The sequence below is a fragment of the Caretta caretta genome, chromosome 7 (assembly GCF_965140235.1).
Source record: "Caretta caretta isolate rCarCar2 chromosome 7, rCarCar1.hap1, whole genome shotgun sequence".
In the NCBI taxonomy this organism is placed as follows: domain Eukaryota; kingdom Metazoa; phylum Chordata; order Testudines; family Cheloniidae; genus Caretta; species Caretta caretta.
The window spans coordinates 33,764,013-33,786,827 of NC_134212.1; the positions used below are offsets into that span (position 1 = coordinate 33,764,013).

At 56.4% G+C, this 22,815-nt stretch overlaps 1 protein-coding gene across 1 annotated transcript in view; it reads right to left on the reverse strand.

Moving 5' to 3' along the window:
- Nucleotides 1-1,045: 1,045 nt before the first annotated feature.
- Nucleotides 1,046-22,815, reverse strand: part of ACTN3 (actinin alpha 3) — a 30,722-nt gene continuing 8,952 nt past the window's right edge. The window contains exons 2-21 of the mRNA XM_048858921.2: nucleotides 19,662-19,776; nucleotides 18,941-19,060; nucleotides 18,365-18,451; nucleotides 16,721-16,808; nucleotides 16,339-16,417; nucleotides 15,731-15,812; nucleotides 13,747-13,832; nucleotides 13,282-13,374; nucleotides 12,638-12,868; nucleotides 11,919-12,066; nucleotides 11,364-11,514; nucleotides 10,860-10,968; nucleotides 10,570-10,710; nucleotides 9,325-9,507; nucleotides 8,923-9,057; nucleotides 4,164-4,343; nucleotides 3,763-3,909; nucleotides 2,976-3,041; nucleotides 2,666-2,824; nucleotides 1,046-1,809 (exon numbers count right to left, since the gene is read on the reverse strand). Coding sequence (XP_048714878.1) covers nucleotides 1,651-1,809; nucleotides 2,666-2,824; nucleotides 2,976-3,041; nucleotides 3,763-3,909; nucleotides 4,164-4,343; nucleotides 8,923-9,057; nucleotides 9,325-9,507; nucleotides 10,570-10,710; nucleotides 10,860-10,968; nucleotides 11,364-11,514; nucleotides 11,919-12,066; nucleotides 12,638-12,868; nucleotides 13,282-13,374; nucleotides 13,747-13,832; nucleotides 15,731-15,812; nucleotides 16,339-16,417; nucleotides 16,721-16,808; nucleotides 18,365-18,451; nucleotides 18,941-19,060; nucleotides 19,662-19,776 — 2,559 coding nt within the window. The 3' untranslated portion in view covers nucleotides 1,046-1,650. The remainder of the gene's footprint in view (nucleotides 1,810-2,665; nucleotides 2,825-2,975; nucleotides 3,042-3,762; nucleotides 3,910-4,163; nucleotides 4,344-8,922; nucleotides 9,058-9,324; nucleotides 9,508-10,569; nucleotides 10,711-10,859; nucleotides 10,969-11,363; nucleotides 11,515-11,918; nucleotides 12,067-12,637; nucleotides 12,869-13,281; nucleotides 13,375-13,746; nucleotides 13,833-15,730; nucleotides 15,813-16,338; nucleotides 16,418-16,720; nucleotides 16,809-18,364; nucleotides 18,452-18,940; nucleotides 19,061-19,661; nucleotides 19,777-22,815) is intronic.

Genomic DNA, 22,815 nt, shown 5'->3' on the forward strand with positions numbered 1-22,815 from the left:
TCCTGCTGACCAGAGTTGTCTGGTTCCTTGTGCTCCCCTGTCTGGCCAGCTCCACCTGTTGACCCTTGTAGTAGGCTGATGGCGCTCTGGGGGCAGGGACTGCCTGGCTGGTCTGTGTTTGTACAGCACCTGGCAGAATGGGGTCCATGACTGCAGCTCGTAGGCCCCACTGCAATACCCCCATTAATAACGATGACTTTGTTTTTCTTGGGGATTTCGGGCTTCAATCTCTAGGAATTAAGCAGAAGACACCTAGACCCAGAGCTACAAAGACATCAAGATGCCTAACTCCCACAGACCCTAGACCTCATCCCGCCCTTCCATCCCCCAGTAATAGGCTTTATTTTCTTCTCTGGTCTTGTCTTCACTGAGTCTTAGACCAGCCTCCGAGAGAACTGGAGCTCCTACTAGGGGTGCAATAAGCGACACAACCAGCATCTGTCCCAGTGGGTTTGCTCAACCTCGCCCCAAGGGGAGAGCTGTGTGAGCAGTGGAGTGTTGGTTTTGGTAGGGTTTTTATAGCACACGCCGTTCTGTGTTTATATTGGCGAAGGCTGGCCGCAGACGCCCACCAGCATGGAGGCTGACAGGTGAGGAATCACGGGACGTGGAGGGTTTGATCTCCCAGTTTCTTCACATTTGTAATGGCAGGTGGCTGCCAGTCCCCATGCCCCGGGGCAGCAGAGTTCAAAACTTTTCCCAGGAGGAGCCCTGCAGAAGGGCAAGTTACACTGTGGCTGGCTGGAGAGCTGCTCACACCAGTACAGGTACATTTGCACCCACACTGGCTCGTGGGCACCTCACCCACCAGTGCTGTGGCCAAATGGACTCACTCAGACCCATCTGCAAGACAGGTACCACCTTTGCCCAGCAGTGCTTGTAAAACACCTGGGAACCTGAGAATGGCACCGCTCTGCTCACCCCCTGCCCCGTACGCACTGATTCTGCCCCACACACATGCACACACACAGTACGGATCCTCTCCAGCCCAGGGGGCAAAGCCTCTCTCACACGCACTGTACAGAAGCCAGGTGGTTGGTGGGTCTCTCTGTTATGTTTCATTTATTAGCGGGTGTAAGGAGCACACCTGGCCCAGCCCGTCCTGGCTCTGCTCCCCAGCTCCTCCCAGCCCCGTTCCTTGCACCCCACCCCCAGCGTGCAGCTCCCTGCACCGGAGCCACAGAGACGGGGGCCACGGGACCCCTTGACGGCGCAGCTAGCCCCCTAGCTGGGGACAGACATGCCGAGAACTGGCCCCACCTCCTTCATTTTTGAGGCATTGAGGGGGAAGTTTGGGGTTCAAAGCACAAGGCCTGCACCCCTAGAGGGGGAAGGGAGGCGCTGAGACTGGGGGACGAGAGGGGCTGATCCAGGCTGGGGAAGCAGGCATCTACTTGGGCAGCAGCAAAGACACAGAGCTGAGGCGGCTCCTAGCTGGAGCTGGGCTTTGGGGAGGACTGGGGACAAGACGTGGGGGATAGAGGGTCCTAGCCCAGACAGATCCCCATCCATCTGTCCAGGCCGCGTGGGGCTCCACAGTGTCGTCGTTCCATGGGGTAGGGGGTGGGAATCCAGGGCAGGTTCCCCCCACCGATCTGGGGAAGGGGTGTTGATCCTGTGAGGTGCAGCGGGGGGCTCCCAGTGTGGGGGTTACAGGTCGCTCTCCCCGTACAGGGCGCTGGAGAAGGAGACGTAGTCCAATGCGCCCGACACTGTGTCAGCCCCGCTGTACTTTGTCATGCGGCTGATGCAATACTCGGCCTGCTCCGGGGGCAGCTCCCGCCGTAGCTCCTCCACGGTGATGTAGTTCTGAAAGGTGGGAGGGGAGACGGTTAGAGGGGCAGAAGCCCAGCCCCCCGCCCCTGCCCAACAGGGGCTCTGCTGCTGCTAGCGGACCCCAGGCCCTGGCTAGCCTAGGGAGACGAGCACGGGTCTGTGGGGCCCATTTGGGCCTGCACTGCCCACACTCCCTGCTCTAGCACAGTCTGTCCCAGGGACTTGCCGCAGGGCCACCCCCACCGGTGCCACCTGGCTACGCAGGGTCTAACTCAGCGGTTCTCAAACTGTGGGTCGGGACCCCAAAGTGGGTCACAACCAGAGCCAAAGCTCAAGCCCAACTGCCTGGGACTGAAGCCCTTGGGCTTTGCCCCCCCAGGGCAGTGGGACTCAGGCAGGTTCAGGCTTTGGTCCTCCCTCCTGGGGTCGTGTAGTAATTTTTGTTGTCAGAAAGGGGTCACGGTGCAATGAAGTTTGAGAACCCCTGATCTAACTACATGGGCAGGTGGCCCGGATGCTCTGAGAGCCTGATGCTGCTGCATCCAAACCTGGGGAGGGGAGAACCCTCCTGAACCGCAGCCTGTGACTCAGGGTCCTCGACAGGCATGGGGTGGGGGCACATCGCTAGGGGCCAGTGGAGGCAGAGTGGAATAAAACCTGCCCTCCATATATCTTCACAGCAAACAAGAGACCCAAGGGAAACCGCAGCAGACCCATGGGAGCTGGCTCAGTGTGACCTAGAGGCTACCAATCCCAGCATGCCCTGCAGCAAGCCCAGCCCCATGCCCTTCATCAGCTGCTACCCCACAGGCCCCAGTGGTTGAGGAAGACACTCCCAGCCCAGCAGAGCCCTCCGAGGGGTCTGGGTGGAGGACCTGGCTGGACTGACCTTGTCTGATGCCAGGATCTTGAAGGAGGCCACGACCTGCTCAGCCGTGTCGGTCTCGGCCGTCTCACGGGTCATGAAGTCAATGAAGGCCTGGAACGTCACCACGCCCGTGCTGTTGGGATCCACCAGCGTCATGATCCGGGCAAACTCCACCTCGCCCTGGGGGAGAGGAATGGGGGTGAGGCTGGGGCTGCACTGAGTTAGGCTCGGGGTTGAGCCCAGTGTGGCACTAGGGGGCGCTGTGCTGCAAAGAGTGGGGCATGGGCTCAGTTCAGCCAGTACTGGCTCCCCTGTGTGGGGGGTCTCTTACCAGGTCATAGCCCATGGAGATGAGGCAGGCGCGGAAGTCGTCAGGGTCCATCATCCCGTTCCTCTTCTGTGGCAGGAGGCAGGGAGGGAGGAGAAGACGTCAGGCCAGGAATGTGACCCTAGGGACCAGACCTGCCTGGCATGGGTGCAGCCCAGGGAGTTTGAGCTCCTGCTGCCAGTGAGTCCCTCCCGAAGCCCCACAGGGACCTCCACTAGGGTGCAGAGCTCCACTTCTATGAGCCATTCATGCCCCCACACCACACTCAGGCTGTGTCAGGATTGAGGGGCATCGGCAGAGCTGTGGGGCGGGGGAAGCCCAGGGCTGGGATAGCAGAGAGCTGTGGGTTGGGACTACGAGGCACCGGCAAAGCTGGCTGTGGGCGGCAGTGGTGGGGAGTCGGGTTACCTAGATGGGAGACAGCTGGGGGAGTGGGGTTATCGGGAAAGGTTATCAACGGGGCTGAGCTATCTGGGCAAGGGTGGAGTTATCAAGGATGGTTCTCTATGGGGGCAGAGCTATCCAAGCAGGGGCGGGGTTATTGATGGGGAAGGGCTATTTAGGCAGGGTTGGGGTTGGGTTATTGATGGGGCGGGTTTATTGATGGGGGCAGGGCTATCCAGGCAGGGGCGGGTTTATTGATGGTGGCAGGGCTATCCAGGCAGGGGCAGGGTTATTGATGGGGAAGGGCTATCCAGGCAGGGGCAGGGTTATTGGGGTTGGGTTATTCATGGAGAAGGGCTATCTAGGAAGGGGCGGGGTCATCAGGATGCAGGGGGCCGTGTCTCACCCGGTCAAAGTGGTTGAAGGATGCCCGGAACTCGTTCATCTGCTCCTGGCTGATGCCCTTGGCATCACGGGTCAGGATCTGGTTCTCCACCTCATTGATGGTTCGGGCGATCGTTGTCAGCAGCTGCTCCCAGCCCACCCGGATGTGCTGTGGGAACAGAAGAGGAGATCACAGCACCTGGGGGATCACCTGCCATCACTCCTGTTCCCCATGCACAAAGCACAACCACGTGTCCCCCAATGAGTCACGACAACCTGCCCCTCCAAACCCCACCCCTGAGACCCTCTGTCCCCTCAGAGCACCCTTAGCCATCCCCTCCCCCCGAGAGCCCCTGTGAGCCCCTGATCCCTGCTTGGAGAGCCGCCGCACAGGGAGCCCCACAGCCCCATCTGGCCTCTCACCTCCATGGTGTAGCTGGTGTGCTTGTTGTCAAAGACCAGGGCCTCCTGGATGAGCTGGTGGTCACCCTCCAGCTTGTCGATGTTGGCCTTGTAGTTAATGATGTTCTGCTCCTGCTGCTTGAGATGGTTCATCTGGTCCTCGAGGGAGCCGCTGATGTCCACTGAGATGTGCCCAATCTCCTGTGGGGGGCAGCGGGCTATCACTGGGTGAGGACACTGTGCCCTGCTCTCCTTACTGAGCCCCACTCCCCTCCCAGAGCTGGGAGTGAACCCAGGAGTCCTGGCTCCCTGCTTCCCACTCCCCAGCTCTAAGCATTATAGATTCATAGAATCATAAGATTGGAAGGGAACTCGAGTGGTCACCTACTCCAGTACCCTGTACTCCATCAGGACTAAGTAATAACAGGATCATCCCTGACAGGTGTGTGTCTAACCAGCTCTCAAAAACCTCCAATGATGGAGATTCCACAACCTCCCTAAACAATTTATTCTAGTGCTTAACCACCCTGATAGTTAGGAATGTCCAACCTAAACTTCCCTGGCTGCAATTTAAGCCTATTGCTTCTTGTCCTATCCTCAGCGATTAAGAACAATTCTTCTCCCTCCTCCTTGTAACAATCTTTTATGTACTTGAAAACTGTTATGTCCCCTCTCAGTCTTCTCTTCTCCAGACTAAACAAACCCAATTTTTTCTATCTTCCCTCATAAGTCATGTTTTCTAGACATTTAATCATTTTTGACAGGTTTCAGAGTAACAGCCGTGTTAGTCTGTATTCGCAAAAAGAAAAGGACTACTTGGTTAGTCTCTAAGGAGCCACAGGTACTCCTTTTCTTTTAATCATTTTTGTCACTCTTCTCAAGACTTTCTCCAATTTGTCCACATCTTTCCTGAAATGTGACGCCCAGAACTTGACACAATACTCCAGTTGAGGCCTAATCAGCACGGAGTAGATCGGAATAATTACTTCTTATGTCTTGCTTACAACACTCCTGTTAATACATCCCAGAAGAATGTTTGCCTTTTTTGCAAGTGTTACATTGTTGACTCATATTTAGCTTGGGATCTACTATGACCCCCAGATCCATTTCCGCAGTACTCCTTCTGAGGCAGTCATTTCCCATTTTGTATGTGTGCAATGATTGTTCCTTCCTAAGTGGAGTACTTTGCATTTGTCCTTATTGAATTTCATCCCATTTACTTCAGACCATTTCTCCAGTTTGTCCAGATCATTTTGAATTTCAATCCTATCCTCCAAAGCACTTGCAACCTCTCTCCAGCTTGGTATCATGCACAAACTTTATAAGTGTACTCTCTATGCCATTATCTAAATCATTGATGAAGATATTGAACAGAACCGGACCCAGACCTGATCCCTGCAGTTCCCCACTCATTATGTCCTTCCAGCCTGACTGTGAACCACTGATAACTACTCTCTGGGAACGGTTTTCCAACCAGTTATGCACCCACCTTATAGTTAGGGCCCTACCAAATTCATGGTCCAATCGGTCAATTTCACGGTCATAAGATTTTAAAAATCGTAAATGTCATGATTTCAGATATTTAAATCTGAAATTTCACGGTGTTGTAACAGTAGAGGTCGTGACCCACAAGGGAGCTGTGGCAGGGTTGCAGGGTTATTGTGGGGGGTCACAGTATTGCCACCCTTACTTCTGTGCTGCTGCTGGCAGGATGCTGCCTTCAGAGGTAGGCACCTGGCCAGCAGCCTCTGCTCTCCGGCCACCCAGCTCTGAAGGCAGCACAGAAGTAAGGGTGGCAATACTGCGACCCCCCCTACAATAACTTTGCAACCCCCCACAATCCTCTTTTGGGTCAGGCCCCCCAGTTTGAGAAATGCTGGTCTCCCCCATGAAATCTGTATCACACAGGGTAAAAGTACACAAAAGACCAGATTTCATGGGGGAGACCAGATTTCACGGTCCGTGATGTGTTTTTCATGGCCGTGAATTTGGTAGGGACCTACTTATACTAGCTCCATCTAGGTTGTATTTTCCTAGTTTGTTTATGAGAAGGTCATGCGAGACAGTATCAAAAGCCTTACTAAAGTCGATATATATCACGTCTACCGCTTCTCCCTATCCACAAGGCTTGTTACCCTTGTCAAAGAAAGCTATTACATTGGTTCTGAGGAACTGATCTGAGGAACTGTCCCAGATTGAGGTATCATTAGAGGAGGTTTTGGAACAAATTGATAAATTAAACAGCAATAAGTCACCAGAACCAGATGGTATTCACCCAAGAGTTCTGAAGGAACTCAAACGTGAAGTTGCAGAACTACTAACTGTAGACTGTAACCTATTATTTAAATCAGCTTCTGTACCAGATGACTGGAGAATAGCTAATGTGACACCAATTTTTAAAAAGGGCTCCAGAGGTGATCCCAGCAATTACAGGCCTGTAAGCCTGACCTCAGTACCAGGGAAACTGGTTGAAACTATAATAAAGAACAATATTGTCAGACATATATATGAACATAATTTTTTGAGGAAGAGTCAACATGGTTTTAGTAAAGGGAAATCATGCCTCACCAATCTACTAGAATTCTTTGAGGGGGTCAACAACATGTGGACCAAGGGGATCCAGTGGATATAGTGTACTTAGATTTTCAGAAAGCCTTTGACAAGGTCCCTCACCAAAGGTTCTTACGCAAAGTAAGCTGCCACGAAATAAGAGAGAAGGTGCTCTCATGGATTGGTAACTGGTCAAAAGATAGGAAACAAAGGGTAGGTATAAATGATCAGTTTTCAGAATGGAGAGAGGTAAATAGTGGTGTCCCCCAGGAGTCTGTTCTGGGACTAGTCCTATTCAACATATTCATAAATGATCTGGAAAAAGGGGTAAACAGTGAGGTGGCAAAATTTGCAGATGATACAAAATTACTAAATATAGTTAAGACCCAAGCAGACTGCGAAGAGCTACAAAAGGATCTCTCAAAACTTGGTGATTGGGCAAAAAAATGACAGATGAAATTTAATGTTGATAAATGCAAAGTAATGCACATTATGCTTTCCAATCCCAACTATACATATAAAATGATGGGTCTAAATTAGCTGTTACCATTCAAGAAAGAGATCTTGGAGTCATTGTGGATAGTTCTCTGAAAACATCCACTCAATGTGCAGTGGCAGTCAAAAAAGCAAACAGAATGCTGGGAATAATTAAGAAAGGGTGATATTAGGACAGAAAATATCATGTTGCCTCTATATAAATCCATGGTACGCCCACATCTTGAATACTGTGTGCAGATGTGGTCGCTCCGTCTCAAAAAAGATATATTGGAACTGGAAAAGGTTCAGAAGAGGGCAACAAAAATGATTAGGGGTATGGAACGGCTTCCGTATGAGGAGAGATTAATAAAACTGGGACTTTTCAGCTTGGAAAAGAGACGTCTAAGGGCAGATATGATTAAGGTCTATAAAATCATGACTGGTGTAGAGAAAGTAGATAAGGAAGTGTTGTGTACTACTTCTCATAACACAAGAACTAGGGGTCACCAAATGAAATTAACAGACAGCAGGTTTAAAACAAATAAAAGCAAGTATTTCTTCACACAACTCACAGTCAACCTGTGGAACCCCTTGCCAGAGGATGTTGTGAAGGCCAAGACCATAACATGGTTAAAAAAAGAACTCGATAAATTCATGGAGGATAGGTCCATCAATGGCTATTAGCCAGGGTGGGCAGGAGTGGTGTCCCTAGCCTCTGTTTGCCAGAAGCTGGGAATGAGTGACAGGGGATGGATCACTTGATGATTACCTGTTCTGTTCATTCCCTCTGGGGCACCTGGCACTGGCTACTGTCGGAAGACAGGACACTGGGCTAGATGGACCTTTTGTCTGACCCAGTAGGGCCGTTCTTATGTTCTTATGGTTTGACAGGATTTGTTCTTGATAAATCCATGCTGACTGTTACTTATCACCTTATTATCTTCTAGGTGTTTGCAAATTGATTTCTTAATTATTTGCTCCATTATCTTTCCGGGTACTGAAGTTATGCTGACTGGTCTGTAATTCCCCGGGTTGTCCTTATTCCCCATTATATAGACTGGCACTGTATTTGCCATTTTCCAGTCCTCTAGAATCTTTCCTGTCTTCCATGACATTCAAAGATAATCACTAATGGTTCAGATATCTCCGCAGTCAGCTCTTCGAGTATTCTAGGCTGTATTTCATCAGGCCCTGGTGACTTGAAGACATCTGACTTGTCTAAGTAATTTTTAACTTGTTCTTTCCCTATTTTAGCCTCGGATCCTACCTCATTTTCACTGGCATTCACTATGTTAGACATCCAATCACTACTAACCTTTTTGGTGAAAACTGAAACAAAAAAAGACATTTAGCACTTCTGCCATTTCCACATTTTCTGTTGTGTTTTCCCTCTCGTTGAGTAATGGGCCTACCTTCCTCTTGCTTTCAATGTATCTGTAGAATGTTTTCTTGTTACCCTTTATGTCTCTAGATAGTTTGATCTCGTTTTGTGCCTTGGCCTTTCTGATTTTGTCCCTACATACTTGTGTTATTTGTTTATATTCATCCTTTGTGATTTGATCAAGTTCCCACCTGTTGTAGACTCTTTTGAGTTTCAGATCTTTGAAGATCTCCTGGTTAGTCCCCACTCTCCTCCCAGAGCTGTGGCTAGAACCCAGGAGTCCTGACTCCCAGCCCCCCACCCCCACTCTAACCATTAGTCCTCACTCCCCTTCCAGAGCCCTGGTTAGAATCCACACACTGGAGCTCTCACCTCCATCTTGGTCTGGATCCAGGGCCCCAAGACATTGGCCTGGGCAGCGAATTGGCGCCGCAGCCGCTCATTGGCCTGTTGCCGCGCCAGCTCCTCCTGCAGCGTCTGGTCTCGGTGTGGCACCAGCCGCTTCACCTGTGGGGGAGGGAGCAGCAGGCGGGCGCTGTGGGACAGGGCTCCAGATGGAGGAGGCTGAGCGCAATGGGTTGGGAAGGCGGGGCTCCAGCTCGGGGAGGGCAGGGTCCAAGAGCAGTGGGGCTGGGGAGGCAGGGCCGGCCAGACAGACAGGCAGGGGGCGTGACGCCTGCAGGGTCAGATGGCTAGATGGACAGAGGGGTGGGACAGACACAGTCAGGGGGCGGGAGGGTCAGCCGGGTTCCCGCTCCCAGTGGCCGCACTCACCGTGTCCCATTTGCTGGCGATGTCGAGGTGTGAGAGGTTGGTGTAGGGGTTCACCCCGCTCAGCTTGATGCCGTAGGTCTGGGCGATCTTCTGGATCTCGTTCTGAATGCCTAGGATGGCCATGCGCTCCTTGTCGGCCTCCGGCAGTGTGGCCTTGAACTGCTCATGGGCCGTGATCAGGCTCTGCAGGCAGGGGGACAGTTGCCATGGGGGGAGTGTGGCCCGAAGTGCCCCTCACAGCCCGTGGGCTGTGGGCCCACCGCCCTGTGTCAGATCTGGCCTGACGCCTTCACTCCCCATCACGCTGGGGGCAGAATGTGTCTGCGAGGTCTGGTGTGTACAGTGGTGGCCCACTGGTCCCCAGATCCCTGTGGGATGCCTGCGCAGGTTCTGCCCAGAGTTACCGACCTGCTGGTTGTGTGTTCGTACAGCGCGTTTGGGAGGCAGAGCTCACACTCAGCCTGGACAGCGCACGGGGCAGTGACCCGGCTGGCTGGTTGGATAGTGACAGGATATTTACATGTAAGGCAAACAAAGCCATTAAGCTAACAAGCGGTGAAAGAGACCTGAGTGATCACGCCTGGGACAGAGCCTGCATCCCAGGCCGCCCTCTGGCTCTGGATTCAGGGACAATGGCCTTTGGTGACACAGGAGGAACAAAGAGACCTCGTTACCCATCACGGAGGGGCCAGAAGGAGCAGTGCCTTTGAGGCTGGGAAAGCTGGGTCCCCTGGCCAGTGGGGATGGAGATGCTGCAAACTTGAGGTGGATGAGAAAACTGCTCAGGCAAAGGCTGGAAGTTTGGGAAATTAAGTGTGTTAGCTAGAAAGTGGGTTTTGTTCTCTCCAGCAAAACTTTTTCTGGCTAAGGGGTAACACCGGGGCTTACAGTTTTGGCCACCTGAGCAGAGCATCACAGGGATACTGTGCCTGACTGCGCCACACCCCATAGACCCCCCCCAAACTTCCCTTGACCCACTCCCACCCAGCCCCAGCCCTGCCACTTCCCCTAATTCCACCCCCCTTAAGCCTCCCGCCTCCCCTGACCCCAGAGAGCAGGGGGCCGAGGGATTCATACACCGAGAGGAAACTAAGGCACAGAGCAGGAAAGTGACTTGTCCAAGGTCAGAGGCAGAGCCAGGATAGAACCCAGGAGTCCTGGCTCCCAGCACTCCCTGTTCTAACCACTAGACCCCACTCCCCTCCCAGAGCCAGGGATCTAGCCCAGGGGCCCTGTGGGCTGCACCTGGATCTCCTCAATGCTGTGCACGATGAACATGTCCTGCAGGTCCTCGGTGGCGCCATCCATCCAGTTGTTGAAGGGTGCAGCTCTCTTGGCAAACTCCAGGTACAGCTGGTCGATGGTCTCCAGCAGCTTCTCCACCCGCTGGGCAACGACAGAGCCAGAGGGTTAGAGGGGAAGGGGCACCTACCATCCCTCTGGCCCCTGCACTAGGGCAGGCCTGTCCCCGGCCACACCCCTCCCTACTCCGGTTGGCAGCAGGAGCTCCCCTGCCATCCGGGGCCCCCTCTCACCTCCAGCGCGTCCCTCCTCTTCTGGGTCAGGGTGCCCAGCGTGTCCCATTGGTCACAGATGGCCTGGCAGCGGGAGTTCACCGAGGCGGCATCATGGTAGTCCAGCTCGCTGCGGGGGAGGGGAGAGATGGTGGGAAGGTAAGGGCAATGAGCCATGGGGCAGGGCACTGAGCCATTGGGGTGCCACAGGGCAGGTCACAGAGCCACTGGGGTGCCACAGGGCAAGGCACAGAGCCATTGAGCAAGGCATAGAGTCATGGGGCAAGGCACAGAGCCCCTGGGGTGCCACTGGGGAAAGGTACAGAGCCCCTGGGGTGCCATGGGGCAGGGCACAGAGTCCTGGATACTGCCCAGCTAGCTAGGAACACCGCCTGCCCAGGCACTAGGAGCTGGGTGGGGCCTCGTGGTTAGAGCAGGGGGCTGAGCGCCAGGACTCCTGGGTTCTCTCCCTGGCTCTGACAGGGGGATTCTGGCCGGGGTGTGTGTCTCAGGCCCAGCACTTACTTAAGCTCCTGGGCGATGGCGGCAATCTGCTCCACACGGTCCTGGTGGGCGGCCAGGTCGCTTTCAAAGGCCTCGTGTTTGCGCATCAGCGCCCGCACCTCCATGAGCGAGGCCGACTCATAGTCCCTCTGCGAGAGCATTTCCTCCTTCCCTGCAGGGGCAGCGCGGTCTGAGCCTAGCCAGCCTTCTACACCCCCAGCCTACCAGCTCCCGCCCTCTGAACCCCCTGCCCCATGGGCCTCTGTGGCAGGGAGGACCCCAATGGGGATCACCCACATGGGGGGTCACTGAGGGCAGAGCCCACCCCATCCCAGAGGGCAGGGAAAAGCCCAGAGCAGGGCCTGAGGGGTAGTGCCCTTCTGGGGCAGGGACAGGAGCAGTCCCCTCTGGGGGAGATCTGCAGTGGGGGTACCCCATAGCGGAGGTGTAGGGGAAGGCAGGGTGATCCCTGTAGCAGAAAGGGGTAACCCCATAGTGAGGGATGGGGGTGGGGGAAGCCCTGCAGCAGAAGGGGCTGGGGGAGATCCCTGGTCCAGGGGGGCAGGGGGCTGATACCTCTGGTCCAGGATTCATGCAGCGTTGCCTTCTGCTTGAACTTCTCGGCCAGATGCTCCAGGCGCTCCAGGCGGCGGATCTCGGTCAGCAGCCACTCCTCATAGCCCTTCTCCACCTGCTCCAGCCCCTTCCAGGCGTTGGCGATATCCTACCTCCACCACAGAGAGAGACGTGTGAGCCTGGTCGCTGCCCCCTCCTCCCACACACACAGCACCAGGGGAGTGCTGGAGTTGGCCACCTGCCCTGCCCCACCCCCACTTGGCCCCTGGGGCAGCAGTACCCAGATCACAGCCACCCCATGCCCACCTGGGGGGCAGGAACTGCCCCCTGGACACACCAGCCTTGGCCCCATCAACAACTGACAAGCTCTGTGATGGTCCATGCTCTGTGTGTGTCCTCACCACCCTCAGGGCACATGGTCCCCACACCATGGGTACTGCCCCCCAGGCACACATACCTCCCTGCCCCCTGGGCACTGCCCCTGGGCACACATGTCTCATTACTTCCTGGGTACATGTGGCTCCCTGCCCCATGGGCACCATCACGCAATAGGCATGTGTACGCCCCTGGTCCATGTGGACCCATGCCCACTGGATGTGCCATGCAGGCCTCATCCCTTCTCAGGGTAGCAGAGGCAGACTCCATGGATGGATGGCAGATCCCCCCCAGGTGCCAAGGGCCCCATGGCAGGTGCGTAGCCTCCCTGTGCCATGGCTCACCGAGACCATCTTGCCCTCGGAGGGCATGAAGGCGGGCCGGTTGCTGAGGCGCAGCTTGGTCTGCAGGGTGTTGAAGTTGATCTCGAGCTGGCATTTCTCCTGCACCCGGGGTGGTTTGTGGACTCGGCGATAGTCCCGGAAATCCTCCAGCTTGCGCCGCATGGCGCTCATGCTCTTCTCTGCCACGCGGTTCTCCAGCCATGGGATGGTGCGCCGGATCCACTCCAGCAGCTGTGAGGAGCCGTGGGGAGGGTGAGGGCCAGCAGGGGGCAGTGCTGGGTCACTCCAGCCCCTACAGGCCCTTGGGGGAGAGACACAGGCACATAGCCCAATGCTAGCTCCTCACTCCCCACTGGCCCTCAGCACCCCTTCTCTCTCTCCCCCCAAGCATTAAATAATATAGCTGCACCCCATCAAGCCAGTATATCACCCCCACTGCACCCAGGGGACCTGGCTCCCACCCCTCCCACTGTTCTAACCCACTAGATCTCCCTCCCCTGCTGGAGCCAGGCCAGAACCCAGGAGTCCTGATGCCCATTCCAGGCCTTGCTCCCTCTCTCCAGCATGCCCAGGTCTGGGAGCAAGCCCCCAGCAGATGTCGGGGAGAGGGGGCATGGCGTCTTCAGGGCAGGATGGTTTGGTACCTCGCTTGCCAGCTTCTCGTACTCCTCCATCAGTTTCTCGTTCTCCTGATTGACAGCCAGCACCTTGCAGATCCTGTTTGCAGCCGTCTCGGCCTGGGGTGGGGTGGGGGGAGAAACACCACATTACTTCTCATCGGGGGGAGAGAGAGCAGCCTGAGCACAGTCCTTCCCTTCCCCTGACTGAGATCAGGGCACCTGTCAAGCATCTGTGGGGCCTCGCAGGATAGAGCTGTGCTGGGCCCTGCATGGACCTGAGCAAAGTCAGGCCCCTGTTGGGCAGGGTGCTGCACAGATGCTCCCACCTGAGATCGGGACCCCTGTTGTGCCAGGTATCACACTGATCCCAATAGAGACTGGGGCCCATGGGGGTGGGCACCACACAGCCCTCAACCAAGACTGTCCCCACCCCCAGTCCCATTTGCACTGGAGGTGCACGCATGCATGCACGCACGCACACACCCCTACCTGCTCTGCTCCAGCAAAGGCATGGTAGAAGCAGGACACGTAGGTCATGATGGCTTTCTCGTCCGGCTTGGGCGTGTTGACAATATCTGCGGAGAGATGCCAGCTGCTCAGTGGGGGTGGAGGTGGGATGTGCGAGGGTGTGTCCTGGCCACACACTCCTGCACTCGAGTCTCGACTGCTTCTCCCCCGAACCCAGCACCCTGTGTGACCTCCTACAGCCCTCCCCGTCCCTCCCTCCTGGAACACCTGTCCCCAGCGCACTCCTCCCAGCCTCTGCCCTTCCCTTGGGATGTGCCTATGACAGAATGGGAACGTTTCATAATGTTTGTATGAAGCCTATGTGTGCCTCAGTTTCCCCCTGTACTTTGCATGGCTAGCCAGCGGGGGGAAGGGATTATGTTTGCTCTCAGGGCAGGTTTACACTAGACACTGACATCGGGATAGCCATGTCTCCCTAGGGTGTGAAAAATCCACCCCCGAGTGATGTAGCTATACTGACCTCCCCCCAGTGTGGACAGGGCTAGAGGGATGGAAAAATTCTCCCACTGACCTAGCTACCGCCTCTCAGGGAGGTGGGAAACTACAGCCACAGGCAAAGCCCTCCCCTGGTATAGGTGGTGTCTGCAGTGGCTGAAGCGTAGAGATACCCTGCCCAGTAGACACAGGGGTGCGTCACTTCTCTGCTAGGCTGGAGTGAATACATTTGTTAAGAAACTGGCTGAAACTGACCAGTTCAACAAGGCGGCCAGTGAGACAATGCCAGCCCAGAGAGTCAGGGATCTGGGAGACGGATGTGAATTCAGCCCAGCTCGGCCGAGGGACCAAGGACTGGGCCATGCCCTGGAAGTCCAACAGCTAGAGCCTGGCACTGGAGGGGACTACGTCTGGGCTGGTGAATTGCTCTGGGCTGAGCGGATGGACTACGCTGGCGCCTTGATTTCTCTGTACAAACCTCGGGACTCCAGGTGACTCACAAGCCCTGCTCTGTTTGGAGAAGGCTCTTTGGTGCCACGGCAGATCCCGGCTGCAGTGTGTCCGTCCTTGAGGGGTGGACAAGGCTCTGCCAGGAGCTTGTCTCAGCTGGACTTGCAGGGCAGAGCTCAGGGGGTGAAGCAGGGGGGCGGGAGCCCAGGAGCTCAGTCTAGGAGGCAGTGAGGCCACATGGCCTGCCCTGAAGGGGTCCTCCATGGAGGCGGGGGTCTGGCACATGTAGGGGTTCCTCCAAGAGACTGTTTCAGAGCTGGGGTGTATCGCAGATCCTGGGGATCTATGACGGTGCCCCCCAGTCCCTGCCTGGAAGCACGTTCCCCCCCAGGCTGGGCTGCACAGGCCCAGAGTGTCAGCTGCCCTGGGCATTAGAGCCATGTCCCCTGGATCCACGGCCCACAAAGGAGACCAGCAGGGTTGGTGATGGCAGCCGAATGGGCCATGAAGGGAGGGGAGAGTCTGGCTCCAGGCACCTCGTTCCACAGAGCATCCCTGCGTGGTGGGTCAAGGGAATAGCATGAGATCCCCACAGGAGTAAACGGAAAAAGGGACACTGGAGAGGAGGGTCGTCCTACCTACCCATCAAGGAATCAGTGGCAGAGCCAAAAACAGAACCGAGGCATCCTGGCTCCCAGCTCCCTGCTCTAACCCACTAGATCCCCTCCTGAGCTGGGAGAGAACCCAAGCATCCTGACCTACAGAATCAGGTCGGGGGGCTGAAGCGGGAGCTCAGGTAGGAAGAGGATAAATTATCATGTTTCCAGGACCAAGCTGGCTCATCCAGGCCCTGACGGGACCCAGGAGAAGGGTCGGGGTCAGAAGTCAGGATCAGGTTCAAGGGTTAGGAGTTAGGATTAGGACTGGGAGCCAAGATCAGGATTAGGGGGCCTGGGTCAAGACAAGGTTCCAGGGTCAGGGTCATGCAAAGGGCCAGGCCAGAGCAGTGGGTCCCCAGGCCCCCCTGTGCAGCTCTTGAAGTGTAGCGCTCGGCCCCCACCTTCAGCGTCCAGCATCTTGGGAATGTCCAGGTACTTCTCAGCCACCTCAAAGGCCGTGTTGAGGTTCCCAATGGGGTCATCCTAGGCACAGAGGGGCAGAGCTGTGAGACTGGGGGGGCTTGGTGACAGGCTGGGGCAGGAGGCAAAGGGGGCTGCGTGAGCCGCAGGCAAGGGGGGCACCATGACAGGGATGGGGCCCTGCACGGAGCAGGGCAGGAACGGGGGCCTGAGCCATGTAGTGGGAGGTGGGGTGGCACGTTGGCGGCAACAGGGATGGGAGGGCGTTCACGGGGGCAGGAAGCTGCTGCTCAGAGCTCGGGTAACAGGTCAGGGACAGGGATCTGGCCGGCAAAGAGCTGAAAGTCCTTGGGCAGAAACAGCCGGGGAGAGGGGAGAAAGAAACTAAATGGGGGGCTGGGGCAGTGCCAGGAGCCAGGACCAATGTCACTGGGGTGGTAGCAGGGAGCTGGCAGGGGTGAGGGCTGGGGCTGTGGGGGAGGGGGCTGGGAGGAGGGAGTACAGGGAAGCAGCAAGGGTGGGGGCTGGGGCAATGGAGGGAACACCCGGGGAAGGGTGGGGGAGACAGCAGGGGCAGGGGCCGTCACACCTTTCTGAGCTTGGCATAGTCGATGAGGTCAGGCCGGTGGCGGTGGATCAGGGCGCACAGGGCCAGCCCATCCTTCCAGCTGCGCCGCATCCAGGGGGAAGGAGAACGAGAAGGAGAAGTCGGGTGATCCTCGGCTATGCCCCTGGCCAGCTGCAGGCGCTGTGCTGGGGCCTGGCACTACACGCGCACCCCAGCCCCGCCCTATGCTCCCTCCTCCGGCCCAGCTGCCCCTGGGCTCCTTCACTGGAGCTGCTGTCTCCTGGGAGAGGGGCTGAGCCCCAGCCAACTCGACTCACGAAGGCCGCAGGGCGAGGGCACCCCTGGGGCCTGCCCCAAAGCCCCAAGCCCCCAGCAAAGCCCCCCTCCCCACGGCGCCCCCTACCTGATGTGGAAGTTCTGCACATTGACATTCCGATATGGAGCCGTCTTCCTCTGGCACCACAGCAGCAGCCCCTCCTTGGCCGAAGTCTCTGCAAGAAACCAGGCAGCATGGCTCAGACCCCCCTGGCTCAGCTGCACGGAGGGGCAGAGGAGCAGGAGATGGGGCGGGGGGAGTGGCCCCTGGCAGAAAGGGCCTGCAGTGCAAGGGAGAGCCTTACCCACAGCCCCTCATTGGTGGGTGTGGGGGGGCAGCAGGGAGGTCTCAGATTCATGGAGTTCCAGCCCAGAAGGGACCATTAGATCACCCAGTCTGCCCTGCTGCACAGCCCAGGCCAGAGAACCTCACCCAGCTACCCCTGCATTGCACCCGTCACTTGTGTTGGCTAAAGCATTTCAGGCCTCAGGAGACTGACCTGTTGTGAGCCCCAGACGGAGAACAGCAAAGACCCAGGGGCCACCAATGCCCAAGCCCCCTGTGATGTCAGGGAATGGATTTGACAAGGCATGGCCAGAGATGACCCATGCCCTGTGCTGCAGGGGAAGGTGAAAGGTCCCTGCCAATCAGACTGAGGGAAAATTTATTCCTGACCCAAATCTGGCCATCAGTTTAGACCCTGAGCATGGGAGCAAGACACACCAGCCAGGCAGCTAAGCCAGAGTCTCTGGACCATCTCAGAGCACTGGCCAACCCTCCACATGTCCCGTCTCCAGCTGTGGCCGATCTCTGATGCTTCAAAGAAGGAAAAAACACCCAGACAGCTGGCCAATTGTGAACTGGAGAAAAAAATTCCTTCCTGACCCCTGCCCTGACCAGCTGCAGCCCTGAAGCATGAGATTAGATTATAGTCAATACTGGGGTATAGGGTTGAGTATGTGTATGGCTATATACAGAGATGTGTAATGTATAGGAGGTGTATGGGGTGTGCAGCTAAAAGGCATTTGTATGGGGGTGTATAGAAGTGTGTATAGGGGCTGTTCGGGGTGCATAGTGTACAGGGGTATGTATATGGGACATGTATGGATTATATGATATATAGGGGTGTATATGGGGGGTGTAGTACAGTGTATAGGAGATATATGGAGTGAGTAGGGTCCATGTATAGGGGTTTATATAGGGTGCATGATTGTGTAGATGGGTATGCATATAATAGGGTATAAGGGTGTGTATAGAGGCCATATGGGATATATAGTGTACAGGGCTGTCTATATAGGGTGTGTATGGAGTGTAAGATCTAATGTATAGGGGTGTATGTGTGTAGAGTATAGGAGTGTATAGTGTATAGGTGTGTGTGTAATGTATAGGAGATATATGGAGTGTACAGTGTTTGGGGTGCATGTATAGGGGTTTATATGGGGGATTCAGATATTTATGTATAGGGGCGTTTGTGGGGCTATATGGGAGGCATAGGGTATATATATGGGGTGTGCATGGAGTGTATTGTGTATAAGGATAGGTGTGGGGTGCACAGTATATAGGGGTATGTGTAGTGTCCAGGACATATATGGAGTGTGTAGTGTATAGGGGTTATATAGGGTGTCTGTGTATGCGGACGGGGTGCAGTGTAGACTGGTGTCTGGTGTATACGGTACAGGAGTACGTATTGGGGGTGGGGTGTAAAGGGGCAGAGCCCAGCCCCACACTCACCTTCCACTGAGATGTCCTGGATGGCGAAGCGCAGGATAATTGTCCAGATCATCCCCAGAGTCATCTTCAGATTCCCGTCCACAATTTCTGAAGTGGGGGAGAGGGGAGAGTCAGAGCGGCGTGGGGCAGAGTGACAGAAAGAGACGGGTGTCCAGGGGGCAGGGGGAGAGATGGGGTGCACAGAGATAGACAGGGATGGATGGGCATGCAGAGGAGAGCATATGGGGGGGGACAGACAGAAGTAAACCCAGCCCCACCCCCAAAGTGTTTGTGCTGCTCGGGGGCCTGCACATCCCCAGCCCAGGCGCTGCTGACAGGCAGCCTACCCGCCTCGAGACAGAGCAGCCCATGGGATTACGAGGGAACGTGGCTCAACCCCAACCCAGCCCCCCCGGACCTGCATGGAGGGTGCTGCCAGTGCCTGTGGCCACCCTACCCTCCCAGACATGCACAGGGCCGGCCTACCAGCGCCAGAGCGATGGGGCTGGCATCACCATGGTAACGGGGCATGCAGGAGGAGACTGCGCCAGCGCTGTGGGCCCTCATCACCCTAGTCAGGACCACTGCCCCACTCACCCTCAGCCCCGATGGAGACCAGCTTGACCCCCTTGCTGGCAATGAAGTCCAGGGCCTTGTTGACATTGGCGATCTTGTGGAAACGCATCTTGCCTTTGTCTGGCTTTGGCAACCGCTCACCTGAGGGGTTCGTGGAGAGTCACCAATTGGGAAAGGCACAGAGCGTCCGCACACCCATGCACCTCCCCACTTGCCTAGGGGCAGAGTCAGTGATGGGGTGAGGGGGCACCCCCACACACACCCTGGGGTCCCCTGCACCTCCTCCCATGCAGTGTGGGTGGGGAAGCACAGATTTCCCCCCCTCCATCCCCACATACCCTCCTCACACACACTCACATCCGGAAGCAGAGTCGGTGACAGACACTGCCCCCCAGCTGCAACCCACATCGTCAGACCGCAACACACCCCACCACACACACACCCAAGCAGTGTGACACAGCCAACCCCACATCACATAACCCCAGATTCAGAGCCAGGGGTCCAGAGCCCCTCCCCGCCCCACTACAGCTGGGCTACACCCTGGTGACTGCACCCTCTGGGTCCCCCCCAAGTCCCTCTCATCTTCCCATGGATTCTCTCCCACACTCTCCCACATGGTTTCTTGCCCCTTGTGGCTGCTGAGCCCTTACTGGTGGCTCCCCATGGATTCTTGTCCCTCTCCTCATCACCCCCACATGGCCCTCCGTGGATCTGCCCCCCGATTCCAGCTCCCCCACCTTACCTGAGATCACCTCCAGCAGCAGCATGAGTTTCAGCCCATTGCGGAAATCCTCCTCGATGTTCTCGATCTGGGTGCCCGCCTTGCGCAGGTGGGAGTTGCACCAGGCCGTGAATGTCTGCAGGAGAAAATGGGGGGTGGGGTTTAGAGAGACTCCACAGCCGCCCCCCCCTGGGAACAGGACAGCAGAATGAGCAGGAGGCAGGAGGCGCTGGGCTATTCCCACGCCAGCTCCTGGGTTGGTGTAGGTAGGGACAGGCTGCACTTCACATAGCCCCCATTGCTCGCCCTCCCTGGGGCTTCTTCAACATAGCTCCCCCATCCTCCCCCACAGCACCCACCTTCCCCCCAGGATCACATCAGCAGGATCGAGGCTCTGCTCACGGGAGGGGACACAGCCCAGATGGCCTCCCAGGGCACTGTGCCAGGCCCTTGGCACAAGGGGCTGATTCCCACCAGAGCTGGGACCCCCACGAGCCTTACAGCACAATCCAGACACAGGCTTGATCCCCACATTGCTGACCTCTGACCCTAACCCCACCCTGGGATGGGCAAGCCCTGACCCTAACATCAACATCACCAAGCTCTGCCCTTAAGCCCACTGTCAACCCTAACATCACACGGTCCTCTGACCCTAACCCTGGCGAGCCCCACCCCAGCCCTGGTATTGGCCTGTCCTGCCCCTAACCCTGCTCCCCACCTCAGTCCCGGGGAGCCCCACATCTAACCCCAGGGCTGGCCAACCCCATCCCAACTCCCCCTATTGCTGAGCCCTCACCCTCTTCTTTTAACCTACCCTCCCAAACACCAGGGACCCCAAAACTGCAACACTCCCAGCTCCCCGTTAACACACTGCTGACCCCAGGACTCCCACAGCCTTTGGGCTCCCTGAGCTCTGCTAATAACACACACGCTGCTGGCCTCATCCGCCCCACTGCCCCCACCCCACCCCTCCTGGGTGGCTGCAGGGAAGGGGGTGGGAATGGGGCATGTGTGTGTGTCACTGCTCCCCCTGCTGGTGAGTACATTTTCCTGCCCACAACACCTCCCCATATTTAGCCCCAGCCTGGGAACTCAGCTGTCCCGGAGGGGCTGCGTGAGTCAGGCCTACAGCAATGCATCAACTCTGCAGATCTAGATGGCACACGACAATGTGCCTGCTAGGGGGCAGGGTGTACCCTGGCGTCCCAGAGGAGTGAGCTCATGATCCGCAGACTGCAGCCAAAGGGCCTCGGCTGGCTGGCTGCCACCCCCACCCCTGAAAGGGGACACTGGGAATCCTGGCCCACAGACCCCCCTCCCTCAGTGCAGAGTGCTCCTGCTCCCTTTGCCCACCCAGCTCAGGGTGGGGCTGGGTGGATGGGGACCCCCCCCTGCAGACAGGATGCAGCCTCATTCCTAACATGACTAAGATGGAGCGTGGCAGGGGGAGGGAACAGCTGTTCTAGCCCCCCACCGCCAGCCACCCTGAAGAGAACAGCTGCTGGGATTCAGCGTCTGGGATTTCCTGGGCAGGGGGATGGGCTAAATGGGACCTGGGTGGTTCTAACGATAGTCCCACTAGCCCTGCACCCCCTCCCACTGCACAGCAGAGTATCCCCCACTCCATGTGCCCCCATGTCACGCCTTCCAGCTTCCCTGGTCCCCTAGGGTGAGCATGCTTCTTTGGTTTAAATGGGAGTGGAGATTCCCAGGACTCCGGGAGCTGGTGATTGATGGGAAAGACCAAACAGCAGGAGAGCTGCAATGAAACTGCAGGGGTAGGCAGCACTGGGCATGGGGGTCTGCAGAGCCCCACTGTAAAGCACTTGGTGCACATGCGGGTGAGTGCATGCACACCTATCTGTGAGCAGGGGGGAGTGGTGATTACAAGGTGTGACACAAATGGGCTGGGCCTTAGAGCAGGTCTACAGCCAAGGACATTTCTCTAGTGTAGGTCTGACTCAATTCTCTCCCTCAGGGGGCCGTGGGGCCCTCTCTCACACACACAGATCTTACGCAATATAGCAGAGGCGATGACACACTGCCACACACTCACACCTTGTAGCTTTAAGTCCGTTGGAGAGCTGCGGATACCCCACGCTGGGGGTCTGCAGGATACAACCAGGCAGGCAGGAGGTTGGCGGGAGCAGGATCCCCCCTGACTGGCTGGATTATCTAGGGTCATCCTAATAGTCCCTTGGAATCACCCCCCACCTTGCACCCTATTCCTCACCCATCCCCCATGGGGCAGGATTGTCCCTACAGTTTATTCCCCCCCATTCCAGCTCTGGGGTGTGGATCATTACCCCTTCAATGGTTTAACTGCTTTTGAAAACTGTACTCTGCACTGATGATGCAGCGGACGCCCTGGCCCCATGCCCCTCACCCCATCCCAGCAGCACAACACAACAGCTGAGCAAGAACTATTCCCGGGGGAAAGAAAGGGAAATCTTGAAAATTCCCAGCCAGGAAGAGCACAATGGGAAAGCCTAGCCCACAATCTCCTTAAGATCCCTTTGGGGTCTGGCTGAAGGTTCCCAGCAATGGGAGACAAAAGATGCCCCTTTCTGAAGCATAAAGAAGGTTTAAAGGATGTTGTAAGCTCAGGGAGACTCCATAGCTGATGGGAGAACTTAGAGGGTCGTGGCAACCTAAGGAGATGGACCGAGTGGGGAAGAGTTTCTAGCTGGACTAATTCAAGATCTGTGGGACTTTGGTATCTTTACAGTTATCCGAATGCTCCTAATTGGAACTGACCAACAACATATGGGAGAAGAGCGCTCATTGTTAAAATCATAGCTAGATGACAGTAGCTTCTAGGGGCCTGTCATGTTGATCGCTGCAGAAACCCACAGCAAGGGACAGTCCCTACCCCAGACAGCTCACAGTCTGAACAGTCAATGAGCGGGAGGGGAAAGAGGCACCAAGAAGGGACGGGACTTGCCCAAGTTCTGCAGCAGAGCCCAGAATAGGACCTAGGAGCACCCCTAGCTCTAGTCCACTAGACCTCCTCCCCTCCCAGAGCTGGGGACAGGTCCCTGCAGTTCTGACTCCCAGCCCAGCATGCCACCTGCAAGCTCCTGTGCCCTGTTGCGAGCTGAGCTCCGTGTCCAGACAGACCCAGCTCTGGAGACTCAAGCTGGATGGTTTATAAATAGATTCTCCCTGCATCGTT